At 39.1% G+C, this 19,082-nt stretch overlaps 1 protein-coding gene and 1 non-coding gene across 14 annotated transcripts in view; both read left to right on the forward strand.

Moving 5' to 3' along the window:
* Positions 1-19,082, forward strand: part of CCDC170 (coiled-coil domain containing 170) — a 90,644-nt gene that overhangs the window by 38,868 nt on the left and 32,694 nt on the right. For 12 of the 13 annotated variants that reach the window (XR_014065504.1, XM_081530280.1, XM_081530279.1 and 9 more), the window contains 2 exons: positions 411-596; positions 17,126-17,443. Coding sequence is in view for 12 of the 13 variants with exons in the window: in XM_081530280.1 (XP_081386406.1) it covers positions 411-596; positions 17,126-17,443 (504 nt within the window). In the remaining variant the exon portion in view is untranslated. The remainder of the gene's footprint in view (positions 1-410; positions 597-17,125; positions 17,444-19,082) is intronic. The other variant, XM_081530285.1, reaches the window with a different exon arrangement.
* Positions 6,995-7,064, forward strand: LOC145522116 (small nucleolar RNA Z17). Its single transcript, XR_014065929.1, has one exon. It is a non-coding gene; the product is annotated as a small nucleolar RNA Z17 (small nucleolar RNA).

Consider the following 19,082-nt stretch of genomic DNA (forward strand, 5'->3'; position numbering starts at 1 on the left):
CTCTGTGCCAGGTAACGCCTTATAAGCAGTTGGTGCCAGCAGATGTGGACTGAATTGAACTTCCTTGCTTGCCTGCTGTAACTCTGTAGAAACACCACCATCCCTGGAGTATTTAGCAGCCAGGGGCTTGCTGATGCCTGTTCTGCCTGAAAGCTTTTGGCTGAACTGTCATCATTGTTGCCTTGTAGCTACCTTTTGATTAATTTCAATTTGCCTACCTTGTCTGCCCATAACAAGAGAGTTTAGAGGCTGCCTTTGAAAATGTTATCTTTTGAGTGGATGGAGGAACAGTGCCTTTACTGTTTTCATGTGATAATGTGATCACGGGGGTACACAGATCAGAGTTGCTTAGAGAGAGTAGTATGAAATTATTCATTTTTACAGGACAGCTGTAATTGCTTTCTCTTCAGCTTGGAGAGCTGTGCAAGGAAAACGCATTTGTGAAAGGACAAATTGTTGCTCTTGAAGAGACTATAAATGTCCATGAGATGGAGGCAAAAGCTAGCAGAGAAACAATCATGAGGCTGGCTTCAGAAGTAAACAGAGAACAGAAAAAAGCTGCCTCCTGCATAGAAGAGAAAGGCGAGCTGCGCCAGGTACAGTATGTGGAGTATGTGTGTGCATCTGTAATCATGTTTGTGAAGCAGAAACTGAAAATCAGGTGTGCGTGAGCACACTAGTGTCACCGACCACAATTCCCAAAGGCTCCTCTCAGCAGGAGGGCTGGGGGTCACATGGGACTCTGTGACCTGATCAGGCCTCTGGATACAGTTTTTTTCTAATTAGAAAAAAAAGAAATGCAAAACACTTAATAAGTAAAAAATGTGTACTAATGTGTCTTACTTGGTTGAATTAGAAGGATTAAATTTTTTTTAACTTATTATTATTTTTTAAACAAAAAGGTAATGCATTCACAAGATACAAAATTCTAAGTGGACACAGGAGAATATGGTGAGAAGTGTCCCCCAGTCCCTTCCCCCTAACCACCCAGTTGCTCTCTCTAGAGGCACCCTCTGTTAATAATTCCTTATATACCTTTATACAAATATTCTATATGCACATATTTATTCTTTTTATTTATTGTTTAACACAAATGGCAACATACTTTGCACACTCGATGTTTCTCTGTTTATTTACTTTTAAAAAATTGGTAAGGTGCTACACAGTATTATATACAAGGCTGCTAGGAATAATCTATCATTTCTCATATGTGAGACTGTCAGCAAGACAAAAATCCTACAAGTAGACTTGCTGGCTCAAAGGATATGGGGCTTGTAATTTTGAGAGACATTGCCCAAGGGAAGTGACTCTTACCTCTAAACTTTTATTTATATAATTAGTTGCTTGATCTTTCCAAATGAGTGAGAACCTGTTTGAGTATGGATTAAATCTGTATGTTTTTTTTTAAACACTATATAATCCTTTCTAAGTTTTGTGTCAAAGAAACTAATTATGGGATTAATGATAAGGGTTAATTTCCAAAACCAAAAGTAAGCTAGTGCCATCAGTTAGTAAAATACATAGGAGAAAATTGAAGAGTAAAGGAGATGGAGTTTAAAATGAAGGAAAGACTAATGCTGAGAAAGAGAGGCTCCATGAAGGGTGAAGTTTCAGTGGTGTCCCACAGGCTGTGAAGGGGGTTCTGGAATTGGCAGGACACAGTGAAGGAGCTATCTTCATGGGAAATCCTGAGGTCTTCCATGTCTGTGGTGACATCACTGCCAAGGTGAGGTGAGATGGGAAGTTGGAATGTGAAAGTGATCCAGTAATGATAATAATTTCTATTGCTCTCCAATTCCCTGCATCGAAGAGCCCTTCTGACCACTAGATTTCTTCTTCTGTCACATTAACCTTGTGAAAGGAGCAAACGTTTTTACCAAGTCACTCCAATCATTTCAAGACCTTGTCTTAGTCTGCTTTAGCTCTCATAACACAATGCCTTACACTGGGTGGCTTAAAAAACAGACATTTATTTCTCATATTTTTCAGTGGTGGGGAAGTCCAAGATCAAGGGGTAAGAGTTCTCTTCCTGGCTTGCAGACAGCCACTGTCTTGCCGTATCTTCACATAGCAGTCTGAGTTAGCAAGATCCCTGGTGTCTTTTATAAGGGCACCAATCCCAACACGAGGGCCCCACCCCCATGGCTCCATCTGAAGATAATTATCCCTCAATGGTCCCATCTCCAAACACCATCACACTGGATGTTAGGGCTTCAACATTTGAATTTTGAGGGGATACCATTCAAATAACTCAATTATTTTTCTCCAGCTTTTTCTTAGGAAAAATTTCAAGCACATGTAGAAAGGGTGAAGGAATACAATGAGCATCCATTTATTACACATCCAAATGCAACAGTTGTTACCATTTTTCTATATTTGCTTTATTACCTTGTACACATGCACACATATTTGCAGAATCACTTGAAAATAGGTTTAGACATTATATGTATTGTTTCTGACCACTGAAGCTTAAGAATAAGGACCTTATCCTACATAACCACAATATCATTATCACATCTAAAAGTCAACAGTGATGCCACAGTATCATCCATGGAGGTTTCCAAGCCCACAAGCTTTTTGTATTGCTTGAGAGGTAAAGTTTAATCCGCCCCCCCTTGTGGGCTGGACGAAGTGGCTCACTTCCGGTGACTGGAATATGTCAGAAGTGGTGGAATCTCACTTTGGAGATTGGGTTATGAAAACACTGTGGCTTTTGTCTTAGATACACTCTCTTGAATTCTCTTGAGTCACTGCTTTTGAGGGAAGCCAAGTGTTACATGGTGGGGCACTCAGGTAGGCAGTTGCATGGCCTAGGAGCCCAGGAACTGAGGCCTATCACCTACCGTGTGAGTGAGACTGGAAGTGAATCCTCTGTCAGCTGAATCTTGAGATGATAGTAGCCCTGGTCAACAGTTTGATTACAGCCTTATGAGAGACCTTGAATCAGAAACATCCAGCTAAGTCAGTCCCAGATTTCTGGCCCATAGAACTGTGAGACAATAAATGTTTGTTGTGTTAAGCCATTAAGTTTGGGCTAATTTGTTACACAACAATAGATAATAAACATTTAATATTGACTTTCACATTTAATCCTTTTCTACAAGAATGTCTTTTATACCTGTTTTCTTCCCCAAATTGAAGTCCATTCTATGTTCATTCATTGCAATTTTTGGTTATTTTTAGCCTTTTATAGTTTTTTTTTTAAATAACTTAAAAAAAAATGTTATTGACTTCTTATACAGAGTACAGAGCAGTGGCCTGATTGTTTCTTCAAGATGTTATTTAACTTGCTTAACTGTACCCTATACAGGTAAATTTGGATTTAGAGGCAGTACTGGATTCAGGTTAAACCTTTTTTTGCAGGAATATTTCAAAGATAAAGTTGTAAACTTCATATTAAATTGCATTAGAAGCAAATAGTGTTAGATTGTTCCATTGTTGCCGAAACTGTTTAATTGCCCATATCTTCAGTTTAAAGGTACATTTTATTTTCTGCAGCCAAGTAAGATATCTGTGGGGTGAGAATTGGCAGGTTATTTCTGTTCCCCCTTGAGTTACCTAGTGATGTTTTCATCTATTGATCATTCTTCATAAAAAAAGCTTTTTGTTTTCTTTCTTTTTATTTTCAATTCTATGGACACATGGATTTTTATTTACTTACTATTAATAATCAATTATTCTCCTTTTGGCTTTCCAAATCCTCCATATTTGGCCAGAAGGAGTCCCTGCAAGATGGTCTCTGTGACCTTATAACTTGACTCCTTTAGTCTTTCAAGGCTTCCATGCTTTTCAACAGAAGATGATATCTTAGGCTCACTTACAATTTTCAGACCACAGAACTAAAATCAGGCTGTTCTCAATGGAGTTTTGGCTCCTTTTACTGGGGAATAGTGCTTAGCAACCAAGATTCGGGCTTTAGGTGTGCTCATTGCTATTGGGATGTCATTGCTTTTAGTGGATAGAGCTAGAAATACTTTTTTAGAAATGAATTAATGCTGGTTCTTTTTGGAACTTTTTATTTGGTATTGGAGTATAGCTGGTTAACAATACTGTGATAGTTTCAGATGAACAGAGAAGGGATTCAGCCATACATGTACATGTATCTGTTCTCCCTCAAAGCCCCTCCCATCCAGGCTGCCACATCACATTGAGTCAAGTTCTGTGTAATTTTGGTATTTTTAATTAAGAGTAATATTTTAGAGTTTTCTTAATATCCTTTTACTTTATATTAGTAATCTTTTGGATCCTAATAATAATATTTACTAATTTTCTTTGTCTTACAGTATAAATAAGATTGTTTAAAAATGACACTTTCAGTATTTTACCTATAAGTAAACTTTCTTAGTGAAATTTAAGACTCTCAGAGTTTTTACTTTAGTACTGTCAGCAATCATGAGTATAATAGTCACAATTTACCAATCACTTGGAAACTTGGAAAACTCAGCAGGGGCCACAGGACTGGAAAAGGTCAGCTTTCATTCCAATCCCAAAGAAGGGCAATGCCAAAGAATGTTCAAACTACTGCACAATTGTACTCATTTCATATGCTAGCAAAATAATGCTCAAAATTCTCCAAGCTAGGCTTCAACAGTACATGAACTGAGAATTTCCAGATGTTCAAGCTGGATTTAGAAAAGGCAGAGGAACCAGAGAGCAAATTGCCAACATCCGATGGATCATAGAAAAAGCAAGAGAATTCCAGAAAAACATCTACTTCTGCCTCATTGACTAAGCTAAAATTTTTGACTTTGTAGAGCACAACAAACTGTGGAAAATTCTGAAAGAGATAGGAATACCAGACCACCTTACCTGCCTCCTGAGAAATCTGTATGCAGGTCAAAAAGCAACAGTTAGAACTGGACATGGAAAAACGGACTGATTCCAAATTGGAAAAGGAGTACGTCAAGGCTGTATATTGTCACCCTGTTTATTTAACTTATATGCAGAGTACATCATGTGAAACACTTGGCTGGATGAAGCACAAGCTGAAATCAAGATTGCTGGGAGAAATATCAGTAACCTCATATATGCAGATGATACCACCCTTATGGCAGAAAGTGAAGAGGAGCTGAAGAGCCTCTTGATGAAAGTGAAAGAGGAGAGTGAAAAAGCTGGCTTAAAACTCAACATTCAAAAAACTAAGATCATGGCATGCAGTCCCATCACTTCATGGCAAATAGATGGGGAAACAATGGAAACAGTGACAGACTTCATTTTCTTGGGCTCCAAAATCACTACAGATGGTGACTGGAACCATGAAATTAAAAGACGTTTGCTCTGGAGAAGGCAATGGCACCCCACTCCAGTACTCTTGCCTGGAAAAATCCCATGGACGGAGGAGCTGGTAGGCTGCAGTCCACGGGGTCTCTAAAGAGTCAGACACGACCGAGCGACTTCACTTTCACTTTTCACTTCCATGTATTGGAGAAGGAAATAGCAACCCACTCCGGTATTCTTGCCTGGAGAATCCCAGGGATGGCGGAGCCTGGTGGGCTGCAACCTATGGGGTTGCACAGAGTCGGACACGATTGAAGCGACTTAGCAGCAGCAGCAGCAGCTCCTTGGAAGAAAAGCTATGACAAATATAGACAGCATATTAAAAAGCAGAGATATTACTTTGCTGACAAAGGTTCATCTAGTCAAAGCTACGGTTTTTCCAGAAGTTCATGTATGGATGTGCCATTTGGACCATAAAGAAGGCTGAGTACTGAAGAACTGATGCTTTGGAACTGTGGTGTTGGAGAAGACTCTTGAGAGTCCCTTGGACTGCAAGGAGATAAAACCAGTCGATCATAAAGGAAATCAACCCTGAATATTCGATGGAAGGACTGATGATGAAGCTGAAGCTCCAGTACTTTGACCACCTAATGTGAAGAGCTGACTCATTAGAAAAGACCCAGATACTGCGAACCACTGAAGACAGGAGAAGGGGAAGACAGAGCACAAGATGGTTGGATGGCCTCACAATTCAATGAACATGATTTTGAGCAAACTCTGGGAGATGGTGTTGGACAGGGAAGCCTGGCATGTTGCAGTCCATGGGGTCGCAAAGAGTTGCACATGACTGAGTGACTGAGCAACAACAACGCCAGTCACTTGCCATTAGCATAGTCATTTTGCTAGGTGCTCAGAGAGGTTACATACTTTGCTCAGTATGCACAGCTATTAAGTGGCAAATGATTTGAACCCTGGTCATTACGTTGTCTTGCCTTTAACTGTAATCCTCTTTATATATAGATTCACAGCTACTTCCTACATACAAGTCTGGTGCCAAAAATTATTTGTCATGGGAACAATAAAGATAAGTAGCTGTGCAAATTTCCTCTGTGAATGAATGACGTTAATTTGATTATAAATGTAGTTACTAACTTTTCAAGCCTAGAAAATTATGAAGAATTGAGTTTGTCTATAAAATGCATGTTTGGAGATGAGCGGTAGGAAATGACAATATGTTGTAAGAGCACATTGAGAAGTATAGAATTTATTCCTCTTCTTATGTAACTGTCTTTACCCTTGTAAATGACCGATGATGCAATGTTGTTCAGACTTGTGAAACACATTCGCTTTGGGATCAAGTTCCTGCCAAAATAATAAAAGTTATAAAAAATATGGGCAATAAAAAGCTTGAGGTCTTTAATAAAGTGCTCATTCATGGGATTATGACTCCAGAGATTTACTACTGAAAAACACTGTCGAGTGGTTTTACTGACACATTAACGGTCTCAGAGAGAACCTTCATAATGCTTTCTAAAGCTCTGTTTTTGGGGTAGGAAACTTACTTTACTAGTAAAGTCCTGAATGACTGCAGAGAAAGAAGTTTCTGAAGGGCTGGGGTGTTGTTTCTACCAAACTCAGCTTTTCTTATTTTCTTAATGATTTTTTGTTACTTTATGAAAATTTCCCGAATAAAAATCCAGGTAGTTTATTATAAGTATAGAAGATATATTATTTGAAAATCTTTAACAGTTAAAATTGCAGTACATTTAAAAAAGTATTTGCATGTGATGACACTGTTCAGCGACCAAAGTCTGACAGAAATGATTGCTATCATTGTCTGATGCACCTGGGCCACCTGGGCTCTCTGGGCCTTGGGCTCCAAAAAAGGGCCCATCCTTTTACTGGATCCACGCCAGGTGACCCCATTTAAAAAAAAAAAAAAAGAAAACAAACAAAAAAAAAGTATTGAAGCTTGGCACCTTTTCTTTTTGTTGTCTTGAAATAATCTAAAGCTGAGAAAAGGAGTCATTTTATGTACATTAGCCATGTACATTTGCTATAGACTAGACGTTTCAATCAATGAATCAGGAATTCAACTTACATAATGGATTTAAAACTGCTTATTTTCCTTCACACTGTTCACATTTTCTTTAACTCTAGTGGCCAGAATTGCAGCTAGGAAAGCATATTGGTTTTGGAGTCAGCTAGCTTGGTTTGGAAGGATGTTCCTTCTGCTCTCTTGGTTTGTTGTCCCGCAGCAGGGTGTTTGTAAGAAGGAAGAGAATAAGACAGACACCCTGAGCAGAGTGGCTAAGAGGCCAGGCTCTTGGGTTTTTTTCTAGGCTCCGAAATTGTTTGACTGTGTGATCTAAGGCATATGACTTTACCTCTTTGAATGTCAATTTCTTTGTATGTGAAACTGGAAAATAATTTAAAGGTCTATCTCTTACAATTATTGTTAGGATTGAATGATGTAATATACATAAGGTACTCAAGACAAGCCCAGAATATAATTGATGCTCAGTGTTTTAATTTCCTTTTCCTCATTATTTACTTTTATCTAGGGATTAAAATAAACATATGGTTATTTTAAGAGTACAGACATATGGAAAGAGTTCTTGGAAGTGAGAAATTATTAGACAGGTGAATTACTAAAGAAATTAAAGATCTCTTTACGGTCCTAGAATCACAGTGTTGGAAGTGACCTTAAGACCTTTTAGAATCTAGATCATCTAACTATCTGTGTGAAATAAGAATCATCTTTAAAGTGTCCCTCTCTAGTTATCATCCAGCCTTCCCTTGAACTCCTCAAGAGTCAGGGAACTCATTTCTATACAAGGAAGTCTGCCTTCTCTGTGAAGTTCTAATTGTTTGACACTTCTTCATTGTAGCAAGTCAGGATCAGAATCCCTATAATTCATGTTGTCATCCTGGCTCTATCTTTTTTCTCCCAGTTTTATTGAGATATAATTGATGTATGGCACTGTATACGTTTAATGTGTATAGCATAATGGCTTGACTTACATCATGAAACAATTATACAGTAACTTTAGTGAACATTCATCATCTTATTAAAGAAATAGAATCCTATTTCTTTAATAAACAAAATTAAAGAAATAGAAAAAGGCTTTTTCCTTGTGATGAGAACTCTCAGGATTTTCTCTTAGCAACTGTTATATGTTATATACAGCAGTGTTAATTGTGCTTATCATGTCGTCCATTGCATTCCTAATACTTGTTTATCTTTTAAGTGGAAGTTTGTACCTTTTGACTGCCTTCCTCCAATTTCTCCTTCCCCTATGTCCCACCCCTGGTAACCATAAATCTGATCTCCTTTTCTATGACTTCGTTTGTTTGTTTTTGAGATATATTTGTCCTACAACACTATGTTAGTTCCTGTTATGCAACCTAGTGATTTGATATTTCTATACATTTCAAAATGATCATCACGATAAGTCTAGTTACTGTCACAATAAAAAGATATATTACTTGTGTTTAGTCGCTCAGTCATGCCTGCCTCTTGCAACCCCATAGACTGTAGCCCGCTAGGCTTCTCTGTCCATGGGACTCCCCAGGCAAGACTACTGGAGTGGGTTTCCATTTCCTTCTCCAATATATTACTTAATTATTGACTATATTCCCCACACTGTTTTTCATACCTATGATTCATTTATATGAGGAAGTTTCTACCTCTTAATCTCCCTTACCTACTTCTCTCTTTCCCTCATCCACTTACCCTTGGCAAACACCTGCTTGTTCTTTGTATCTCTGACTCTGTTTCATTATGGTTGTTCATTTGTTCCGTTTTTAGATTGCACGTGTAAGTGAAATCATAAACTATTTGTCTTTCTCTGTCTGACTTATTTCACTTAGAATAATACCCTGTAGGTCCAACAATGTTGTTGCAAATGGCACAATTTCATTTTTTTATAGCTGAGTTGTATGTATATGTATGTATATATGTATGTATCTCTCTATATATCTTTTTCTGTATCTATTCATCTATATGTAGGCTCTTAGGTTGCTTCCATATCTTGGCTGTTATAAAGAATGCTGCAATGAATATAGAGGGGTACATATCTTTTCTAATTAGTATTTTCATTTTCTTTGGGTAAATATCCAGGAGTAGAATTGCTGGATCATATGATTGTTCAATTAAAAAATTTTGAGGGATCTCTATACTGTTTTCCACAGCGGCTCCACCAGTTTACATTCCGCCAACCGTGACCAGGGATTTCCTTCTCTTCACATCCTCTCCATCATTCGCTATTTGTTGTTCATTGATAACAACTGTGCTGACGTGTGTGAGATAATATGTTTGTGATTTTGGTTTCCGTTTTGCTGATGATTAATGATGTTGAGCATATTTTCATGTGTCTGTTGGTCATCTGTCTGTCTTCGTTGGAAAAGTGTCTATTCAAATGCTCTGCCCATTTTTCAATCTGAGTTTTCTTTTTTTTTCCTTGATGTTGAGTCGTATCAGTCTTTTATACATTTTGGATATTAACCTGCCGTAAGATTTACTGTTTGCAAATATCTTCCGTTCAGTAGGATGCATTTCATTTTGTTGATAGTTTGCTGTGCAACAGCTTTTTGGTTTCATGTAGTCCCATTTATTTATTTATATTAAAAACAATTTTTTTACAGTGTTGGTTTCTGCCATACAACAACACAAACCAGCCGTAGTTGTATATACATCCTCTCCCTCCCTAGCCTCCCTTCCCTCCCCCCATCCCATCCCTCTAGGTCATACAGAGTGTCAGACTGGGCTCCCTGCTCTACATAGCAACTTCTCACCAGCTATCCATCTTACACTTGATAGTATATATACGTCAATGCTATTTTCTCCATTCGTCCCACTCTCTCCCTCTCCCACCATATCCACAGGTCCATTCTCTACATCCTTGGAGCTCCATTCCTTCTCTGCAAGTAGGTTCATCAATATCATTTTTCTTAGAAGGCCTGAACAGATATTTCTCCAAAGAAGACATACAGATGGCCAACAAACACATGAAAAGATGCTCAGCATCACTAATTATTAGAGAAATGCAAATCAGAATTACAATGAGGTATCACCTCACACCAGTCAGAATGGCTATCATCAAAAAAAAAAAAAAAATCCACAAACAGTAAATACTAAAGAGGATGTGGAGAAAAGGGAGCCCTCCTACACTGTTGCTGGGAATGTAAACTGATACAGCCATTATAGAGAACAGTATGGAGATTGCATTTATTTATTTTTGAGTTTGTTTCTCTTGCCTGAAGAGACAGGTTCAGGTATTAGTAAGAATGATGTCAAAGAGCATACTGCCTATATTTTTTTCTAGAAGTTTCGTGGTTTCAGATCTTAACATTTAAGTCTTTAATCCATTTTGAATTTATTGTTGTTCAGTGTTTGAGGAAGTACTCCAGTTTGATTCTTTTGCATGTAGCTGTGCAGTTTACCCAGCAACATTTATTACAGAGGCTGTGTTTTCCCCACATTATATTCTTTCCTCCTTTGTTGTAGATTGATTGCCCATATAACTGTGAGTTTATTTCTGGGGTCTCTATTTTATTCCATTGATCTATGTATCTGTTTTTGTGCCAGTACCATACTATTTTGATTACTGCTGCTTTGCAGTAATACTTTGAAATCAGGCAGCAAGATACCTCGTTTTGTTCTTTCTCAAGATGGTTATGACTGTTTGGGGTCTTTTGTGTTCCTCTACAAATTTTAGAATTATCTGTTCTAGTTCTGTGAAAAATACCTTTGATACTTTGATAGAGATTGTATTGAATTTGTAGATTGCCTTGGGTAGTATGTTTATTTTAACTATTAATTATTTCAATCCATGAATATGGTATATTTTTCTATCTGTTTCTATCATCTTTGGTTTCTTTAATCAGTGTCTTATAGTCTTCTGAATACAGGTCTTTTACCTCCTTAGATTTATGTCTAGGTATTTATTCTTTCTGAGTCAATTATAAATGAGATAGTTTTCTTGATTTCTCTTCCTGATAGTTTGTTGTTAGTGTGTAGAAATGCAACAGATTTTTCATATTAATTTTATATCCTGCAACTTTCCTGAACTCATTAATGAGTCCCAGTAGGTTTTTTTGGTGACATCTTAAGAATTTTCTATGTATTAGTGTTATGTCATCTGCAAACATGATAGTTTTACCTGTTTCTTTCCAGTTTAGATTTTTTTATATCTTTTTCTTGTCTGATTGCTGTGGCTAAGATCTCCAGTACCACACTGAGTAAAAGTAGCTACAGTGAGCACCTTTATCTTGTTCCTAATCTTAGAAGAAATGCTTTCAGATTTTCACCGTTGAGTAGGATGTTAGCTGACATATATGGCCTTCTTTATGTTGAGGTATGTTTCATCTATGCCTGCTTTCTGGAGAGTTTTTATCTTAGGTGGATGTTGAATTCTGTCAAAATCTTTTTTGCCTCTATTGAGATAATTGTATGATATTTATTTTTCAATTTATTAATGTACGGTATCACATTGAACCATTCTTGCATCCATGGGATAAATGCCACTTGATCATAGTGTATGATCCTCTTAATGTACTGTTAAAATTGATTTGCTAGTATTTTGTTGAGGTTTTTTACATGTATGTTTATCAGTAATATTGGCCTGTGATTTTCTTTCTAGTGATGTTTTTGTCTGGTTTTGGTATCAGGATAATGCTGGCCTTGAAAATGAGTTTGGAAGTGTTCCTTCCTTTGCAATATATATATATATATTTTGAAAGAATTTGAGAAGGATAGGTGTTAACTCTTCTCTAAATGTTTGGTAGAATTCACCTATGAAGCCATCTGATCCTGAATTTTTGTTTATGAGAAGTTTTAAAATTACTGATTCAATTTTATTACTGGTGTTTAGTATGTTCATATTTTCTATTTCTTTCGTATGTTCATATCTTCTATTTCTTCCTTACCCAGTCTTGGAAGATTGTGTGTTTCTAGGAATTTGAGCTGGCCAAGTGGTGCAAGGTGTCCCAGAGCTGGTGTTGGCTCCTTTACATGGGGGCCGGGTCCTGATATGGCAGACTCCTGGGTTATCATGGTCCTGGGTCTGGTGTCTGTCTGCTGGTGAGTGGGGCTGGTTCCTGCAGCCAAGTAAGGTCCAGGGGTCCCAGGGCTAGTGAGGTGCACTGGTGGGTGGGGTGTGGTCCTGGGCACTCTGATGGGTGGGTTAGGGAATCATGGGGTCCTAAGGCAGCCAGCCTACTGGTGGTGCTGTATCCCTGCCCAGCTAGCTACTTGGCCTGAGACATCCAAGTCCTGATGCCAACAGGATGGTGGATGGGTCTGCAACCTGGTGCTAGTAAGCTAAAGGGAGGATTCTAAAATGGTGAGGCATTAAAATGTAAATGGACACTAAAATAATATCTGCTCATATTATAAAAAAATTTTAAATGTTCATAAGACTCTAAAGTAAAATTAAGAATCATCTCTCCGTCCACTTCTAGCCACAGTTTACACTCTCATTTTAACTTCTAATATTACCATTAAGACTTTAAAGCAGTACTATACCTGACAACCTGAAATAGTACTTTTTTGGATGTTCTGCTATGAAATAAGATGAATTTAATGCCTTCGACTTTTTTCTCCCCTCATTCATTTTACAGTTTTTATTATATTATATTTACATTGTCAAGTTGTGTAATATTTACATTCTGTTCTGTAACTAAAAGTCTTTAGTGCTTTGTCTTTAGGTTCATTCAACACGTTTACAATAAATTGAAACAGAGTTAAAAATAACATGGTTATGTAAATATTTTTATTATGGATCTAATCCTAGCATGTGATGCAGAACCCAATCCATTTTGACAACGTCCCCCTTTAAAGTTCAGCTGGGAACTGTCCATGGTCCTCCAGGCACAGTCTGACCAGTTCAGGGCAGTGTTTTGCAGTAGTGAAGTGCAGCCCAGGAACACACTGGCCTCGTGAACAGCTTAATTCATTGTTAACTTGTATTGAGTTTGTCGATAATGAGAATTTCAAATTTAAACTGAATTCTTGTTATTTTCCAAGGTTGATGATGCCACTGGGACAGTTCAGATTTAGGAAAGGTCTTCCTCATTTTGAAGTTAAATGTTACTCTACAGCTTCTTCTCTAACAGATCATGGAATTACAGGGCCAAAGGATATTGTGCATATTACATTTTTTAGGTATTTATGCCAAAATTATACCTATTCACACTATCACCAGCAATGCATGAGAGGGTATGTTTGGGGGAATTTCTGAGTTTGTTTGTTAATATTAACTGCAGTAGGTAGAAATAACCAACTAATTTTTAGTTTTATCAAAATTGTCTAGGATTGGATGAATTAAGCTCAAGCCAGAGGTTCTCTACCCTGATGATAATCAGTCATTTTAATTCTGAGAGGCAGTTTGATCTCAGGCATATCCAAAGCCATGGAATGGTTAGAAATATCATAATAGGAATTAATATGTTTTAAAAACACAAACCTTTGAATGATTTCATTACTTCATGCATTCAATTGAGAAGTTAAAATGAATGCCTTGATCATATTATTTATAAATGTTTTTGCTACAAGTAGTCATGAAAGGATCATTATACATTGGTTGCATTACTAGATCTGAAGCTAAAAATTTGTTACATATACACTAACATACGTAAAATAGATAGCCAGTGGGAATGTGGTTTATGACTCAAGGAATTCAAACTGGGGCTCTGTGACAACCTAGAGGGGTAAGATGGGGTAGGAGATGGGAGGGAGGCTCTAAAAGGAAGGGACATATGTACATCCATGGCTGATTCATGTTGATGTATGGCAGAAACCAACACAATATTATAAAGCAATTATCCTTCAACTGTAAGTAAATAAATTAAGAAAAAAATTTTGTTTAAGTGATTCCCATCACTTCTTCCATAGCGTCTGTCCTCATTTGCCCATGCAGTTCCCTCTTGAAAGTCTGTCCTGATTTTGCTCTGAGGGAGCTAGTTGTTTCTTGTTCTGTGTGTCAGTGTGGTCTGACAGCGTCCCCGGATCCTGGCCGCTGACACTGATGTCACACTACTTCAGTGTATCCTTGAGGTAGCCATGCAACCAGACTCCACTCCAGCCGCTGTCTCCTGCTTGAAGCTCTACCAGTAATTGCATTTGCTGTCCGAGGACATCTGTTTCCAGCCATTCGGCCCTGAGACCCCTGAATTCTGAAGCACTTAATCAGAGCGCTGGGGGAGTAGGTCCCCAAGGCCTGGTCGCTGGCTCCCAAGTTCCTGTATTTCATATGAGAAACAGTATATAGTTAACTGGGCTGAAATGTGTCCAGAAAAACAAAAATTCTCATCTGCTGCCATGTGCCACTATATTCTATGACCATGAAGGAATTTTCTGATTTTTATTAGACATAAGCATTAGTGCTTCAGATTTGTTAAAGAGGACTGTTTTGGCCATGGTCTCTAAGGCAGTGAGACAACAGTCTGATATCGGAGTGGAAAAAATTTCTCATAGCTGAAATATTTTGTGTTTATTGGTCTCTCGGTGTAAGCTGCCAATTGATTAGTTTATTCCAAACTGACAGTAAGTCTATAGTACTCAAGTGTCTGATATGTGTTCTGTGTATTTGTAGGGCCTTTTGTAAATTCTTGGTTAAAAATATCTCTCCATTGGTCATGGAAAGGCTACTCTTTTGCATTAGGGACTTTCTTTCAATATAAAAGTTGATATATAATTTCCTACTGGGTTTTAGGACTCTGAGGGGATTAGGATTAACTTTCATCCCTGTGTCATCAAATTTAGGACCTCAGTTTTCTTTCTTTTTTAAAAAAAAATTTATTTGGCTCCACCAAGGCTTAGTTGCAGCATGCGGGATCTTCAGTTGTGGTGTACAGGAGCTGGTTCACTGACCAGGAATTGCACCCTGGCCCCCTGCATTAGGAGTTCGGAGTCTTAGCCACTGGACCGCTGGGCAAGTCCCTAGGAGTCAGTTTTCTAACCACACATTACATTGCAATTTCTAAGTTAATACATGATAATAAATTCCAATTTATTGTCACAAATGCTGATGCTAGATTAGAATGTTATTCTAGTTGAACAGATATTGTATTACTATCTGAAAAGAAATCTGTTAAAGTATTAAAGTATTGTAAATTGTTAATGTATTCAAGTATTATATTTGTGATACAGTGTCCTTGACTCTTCATATGATTTAATTCGCAGTGGTAATGGGGCTTCTCTGCCAAAAGGACTGGTTTGGAAAGTGGGTGGAGAAGTGGAACAGTCACCAGCAGCCAGAAAAGCAAAGCATTTCTTGAACTAATTTCCATAATCTTTTTTGATGTGAATTAATTTAATTTGGAACTTGATGTCAACGAACTTTTTTTTAAAATGAATTTTAAAGATATCCTTTTGATGCCTCTTTGGACCGTCCTAGATATAGTAAATTGGAGAAGGCAATGGCACCCCACTCCAGTACTCTTGCCTGGAAAATCCCATGGATGGAGGAGCCTGGTAGGCTACAGTCCATGGGGTCGCTAAGAGTCGGACACGACTGAGCGACTTCCCTTTCACTTTTCCCTTTCATGCACTGGAGAAGGAAATGGCAACCCACTCCAGTATTCTTGCCTGAAGAATCCCAGGGACGGCGGAGCCTGGTGGGCTGCCGTCTATGGGGTCGCACAGAGTCGGACACGACTGAAGCGACTTAGCAGTAGCAGTAGCAGCAGATATAGTAAATAGAAGTAGGTGCCCTGGTAACTTTCTCGGACACAACTGAGTGGCTTCGCTTTCACTTTTCACTTTCATACATTGGAGAAGGAAATGGCAACCCACTCCAGTGTTCTTGCCTGGAGAATCCCAGGGATGGCAGAGTCTGGTGGGCTGCCGTCTATGGGGTTGCACAGAGTCGGACACGACTGAAGCGGCTTAGCAGCAGCAGCAGCAGCAGCAAGCATACATATTCTTTAAAGTTATTCTTCTCAATATGGTTCTCCATTTTTAATCCTTCCACCTACCAACTGACTACTCCTTCCTATTTCCTTTCTTCAGGGTCTACCAGTATTAGTATTGTCTTTATCAAACAGGGGGATACACAGTCAATGAATACTGGAAGAAAGATCTTACTCTCTTTTATACAATGATGTTTTATGATAATTCTACTCTGTTATTTATTTTCATCCAAATAATTTTTAGTGGCTAATTAGGACTCTGAGAGTTGACTGTTTCCTCAACATCAATTTCCAGGTGTACCAAGCTTGAGAACACATAGCCCTGTAAACATATCCTATATATGGATTGAATCTACTAGTATGTTAGCCAGTGATTTATTTTTATTAAATCTTTCCAGAGATCCCTTTAGAAAAGGCTTATATGTCAGTTTCCTTTTTTTCCCCTTAGCCCTGATTTTTTTCTACTTACTTTTAAAAAAATATTAACTTTTAATTGAAGGATCATTGCTTTAGAATATTATGTTGGTTTCTGCCATACATCAACATGAAACAGCCATAGGTATACATATGCCCCCTCCCTCTTGAACCTCCCTCCCACCTCCCACCCCATCCCACCCTTCTAGGTCGTCACAGAGCCAGGATATGAGTTCTCTGAGTCATGCAGCACATTCCCACCGGCTATCTATTTTACAGTATGTTTCCATGCTACTCTCTCAATTTGTCCTACCTTTTCCTTCCCCAAACTGTCCACAGTTCAGTTCTCTAGCCCTGACTTTATATCCCGTCTCTTTTTCAGACACTTAAATTCACCTAACATAGCTTTACAATTTAACGTCTTTATGCAGAGAGGATAGGGCACCTAGAATGAAGAATGGAGTGAGCATTTAGCCCTAACTCCTTGAAGTCATCCGTAAGCAAGATAAATGAGAAGCAAATGCAGGCTCCCCTCGTTGGCTGCTAATGCTATTGTCTTCACTTTCCATAATTATTTTAGGACTTGCTCGGTGCCATGGAGGCCAAAGAAGCTCTTGAAAGGGAAGTTAAGGTCTTCCAAGAAAGGCTGCTTGCTGGCCAGAGGGTTTGGGATGCCTCAAAGCAGGAGCTGAGCCACTTGAAGAGGAGCTCTTTGGAGCTGGAGAAGAGTTTGAAGGCCAGCCTGGAGGCAACTGCGGCCTCCCAGACCGAGCTCTCCTCATTTAGGGAGAAGATAGCAGCCCTCCTGAGGGGCAGCTCGGGCACACTTAGGCCCTCGGAGGATGCCATTCTGGAGAGGATTCGAGAAATGGGCAGCCAGGAAGAGAGCGGAAAACAGGTGAGTAGGGATTGGGGGCTTACAAGCTTCTTAAGGACAATCAGCTCCTTCATTTAGCATATTCAGTGAGTGAGTTGTCTGAGTTAGTCAAAGTGTTTCTTCCTCAAGCATTAGTCGCTCAGTCGTGTCCGACTCTTTGCAACACCATGGACCCTAGCACGCCAGGCTCCTCGGTCCGTGGAATTCTCCAGGCAAGAATACTGGAGTGGATTGCCATTCCCTTCTCCAGGGGACCTTCCCAGCCCAGGGATCAAACCTGGATCTCCTGCATTGCAGGCAGATTCTTTATCATCTGAGCCACCAGGGAAGCCCAAGTTAGTTAAAAGTAGCATTTAAATGTGGTTGTACTACTTTCAGAGATTCCCAGGTGGCTCAGTGGTAAAGAATCCTACTTTCAATTATATATTATATTTTTGAAGTCACATCTCACTGTGAATGATGTGGGTTCTGGACGCAGAGCTACACATGCTGAATCTTGTCTCTACTGCATGCTCCCTTACTCCAGATGTGAGGTTCCTGAGAGGACAGCCTCTGAGATTTTTTTTTTCCCCCTGGCCTACTGTACAGGGACAGTCCAGGGTCCACACCCTTATCTGAAACCCTAGGAGCTTGCTGTGGGTTTTTTTCTTTTCTTTTCCTTTTTTAATTGGAGTGTAATTGATTTACAGTGTTGTGTTAGTTTCTGCTATACAACTACGTGCATCAGCCATATGTATACATATATCCCCTCCCTCTTGGACCTCCCTCCACGTCACCCCCATCCCACCCCTCTATGTCATCAGAGAACACTGGAGTTCCCTGTGCTATACAGCAGCTTTCCACTAGCTAGCTATTTTACGCGTGATAGTGTATACACTGGGGAAGATTTGAAGGCAGGAGGAGAAGGGGGCATCAGAGGGTGAGATGGCTGGAGGGCATCACCAACTCAATGGATATGAGTTTGACAGACTCCAGGAGATAGTGATGGACAGGGAAGCCTGGTGTGTTGCAGTCCGTGGGGTCACAAGGAGTCAGACATGACTTAGCAACTGAACAACAGCAACAAAGTGTATATATGTCACTGCTACTCTCTTAGTTCATCACACCCTCCCCTTCTCACCCTGTGTCCATCTGTCCGTTTCCTACATTTGTGTCACTCTTACCCTGCTGCAGACAGGTTCATCTGTGTGATTTTTTCTGCTGCGCTTTTCAAATTCAGAATTTTTCAGCATTTAGAAAGGTCACATAGTCCCCAGGAAGGTAGTGGAGAAAGGACCTTTACACGTTACTCCTTAGTGGGTTCCGGTTAGCTTTCCATAATCAACCACGTTCATCTTCTGCGGCAAAAGCTATGAGCAGCTCGGCTTCATGGGATCCACCAGGACTGTGAAGAGCCTCGGTCACTTCAGGTCAGGGTTTTTTGCCAGATCCTGTCAGGTCAAGCTTTACCAGCCGATGAGTTTTGGGAAAAAAAAGTCAGCTTTCAGATCCTTTTGAATTTTGGAATTGCAGATAGGAGTTGCTAGGCCTGTAACCGGATCTGCCTCCTAAGGTTAGTTTGTTGTAAACCTTAAATGGAAAAAAAAATGTTATGAAGTCTTTAATGCACTGTCTGGCCAATAGCAATGATAAATATTAACTGTTGCTGCCCTGGCCCTGC

Source organism: Giraffa tippelskirchi, chromosome 9 (genome assembly GCF_054371585.1).
Source record: "Giraffa tippelskirchi isolate mGirTip1 chromosome 9, T2T-mGirTip1v1.2.pri, whole genome shotgun sequence".
Taxonomy (NCBI): Eukaryota; Metazoa; Chordata; class Mammalia; order Artiodactyla; family Giraffidae; genus Giraffa; species Giraffa tippelskirchi.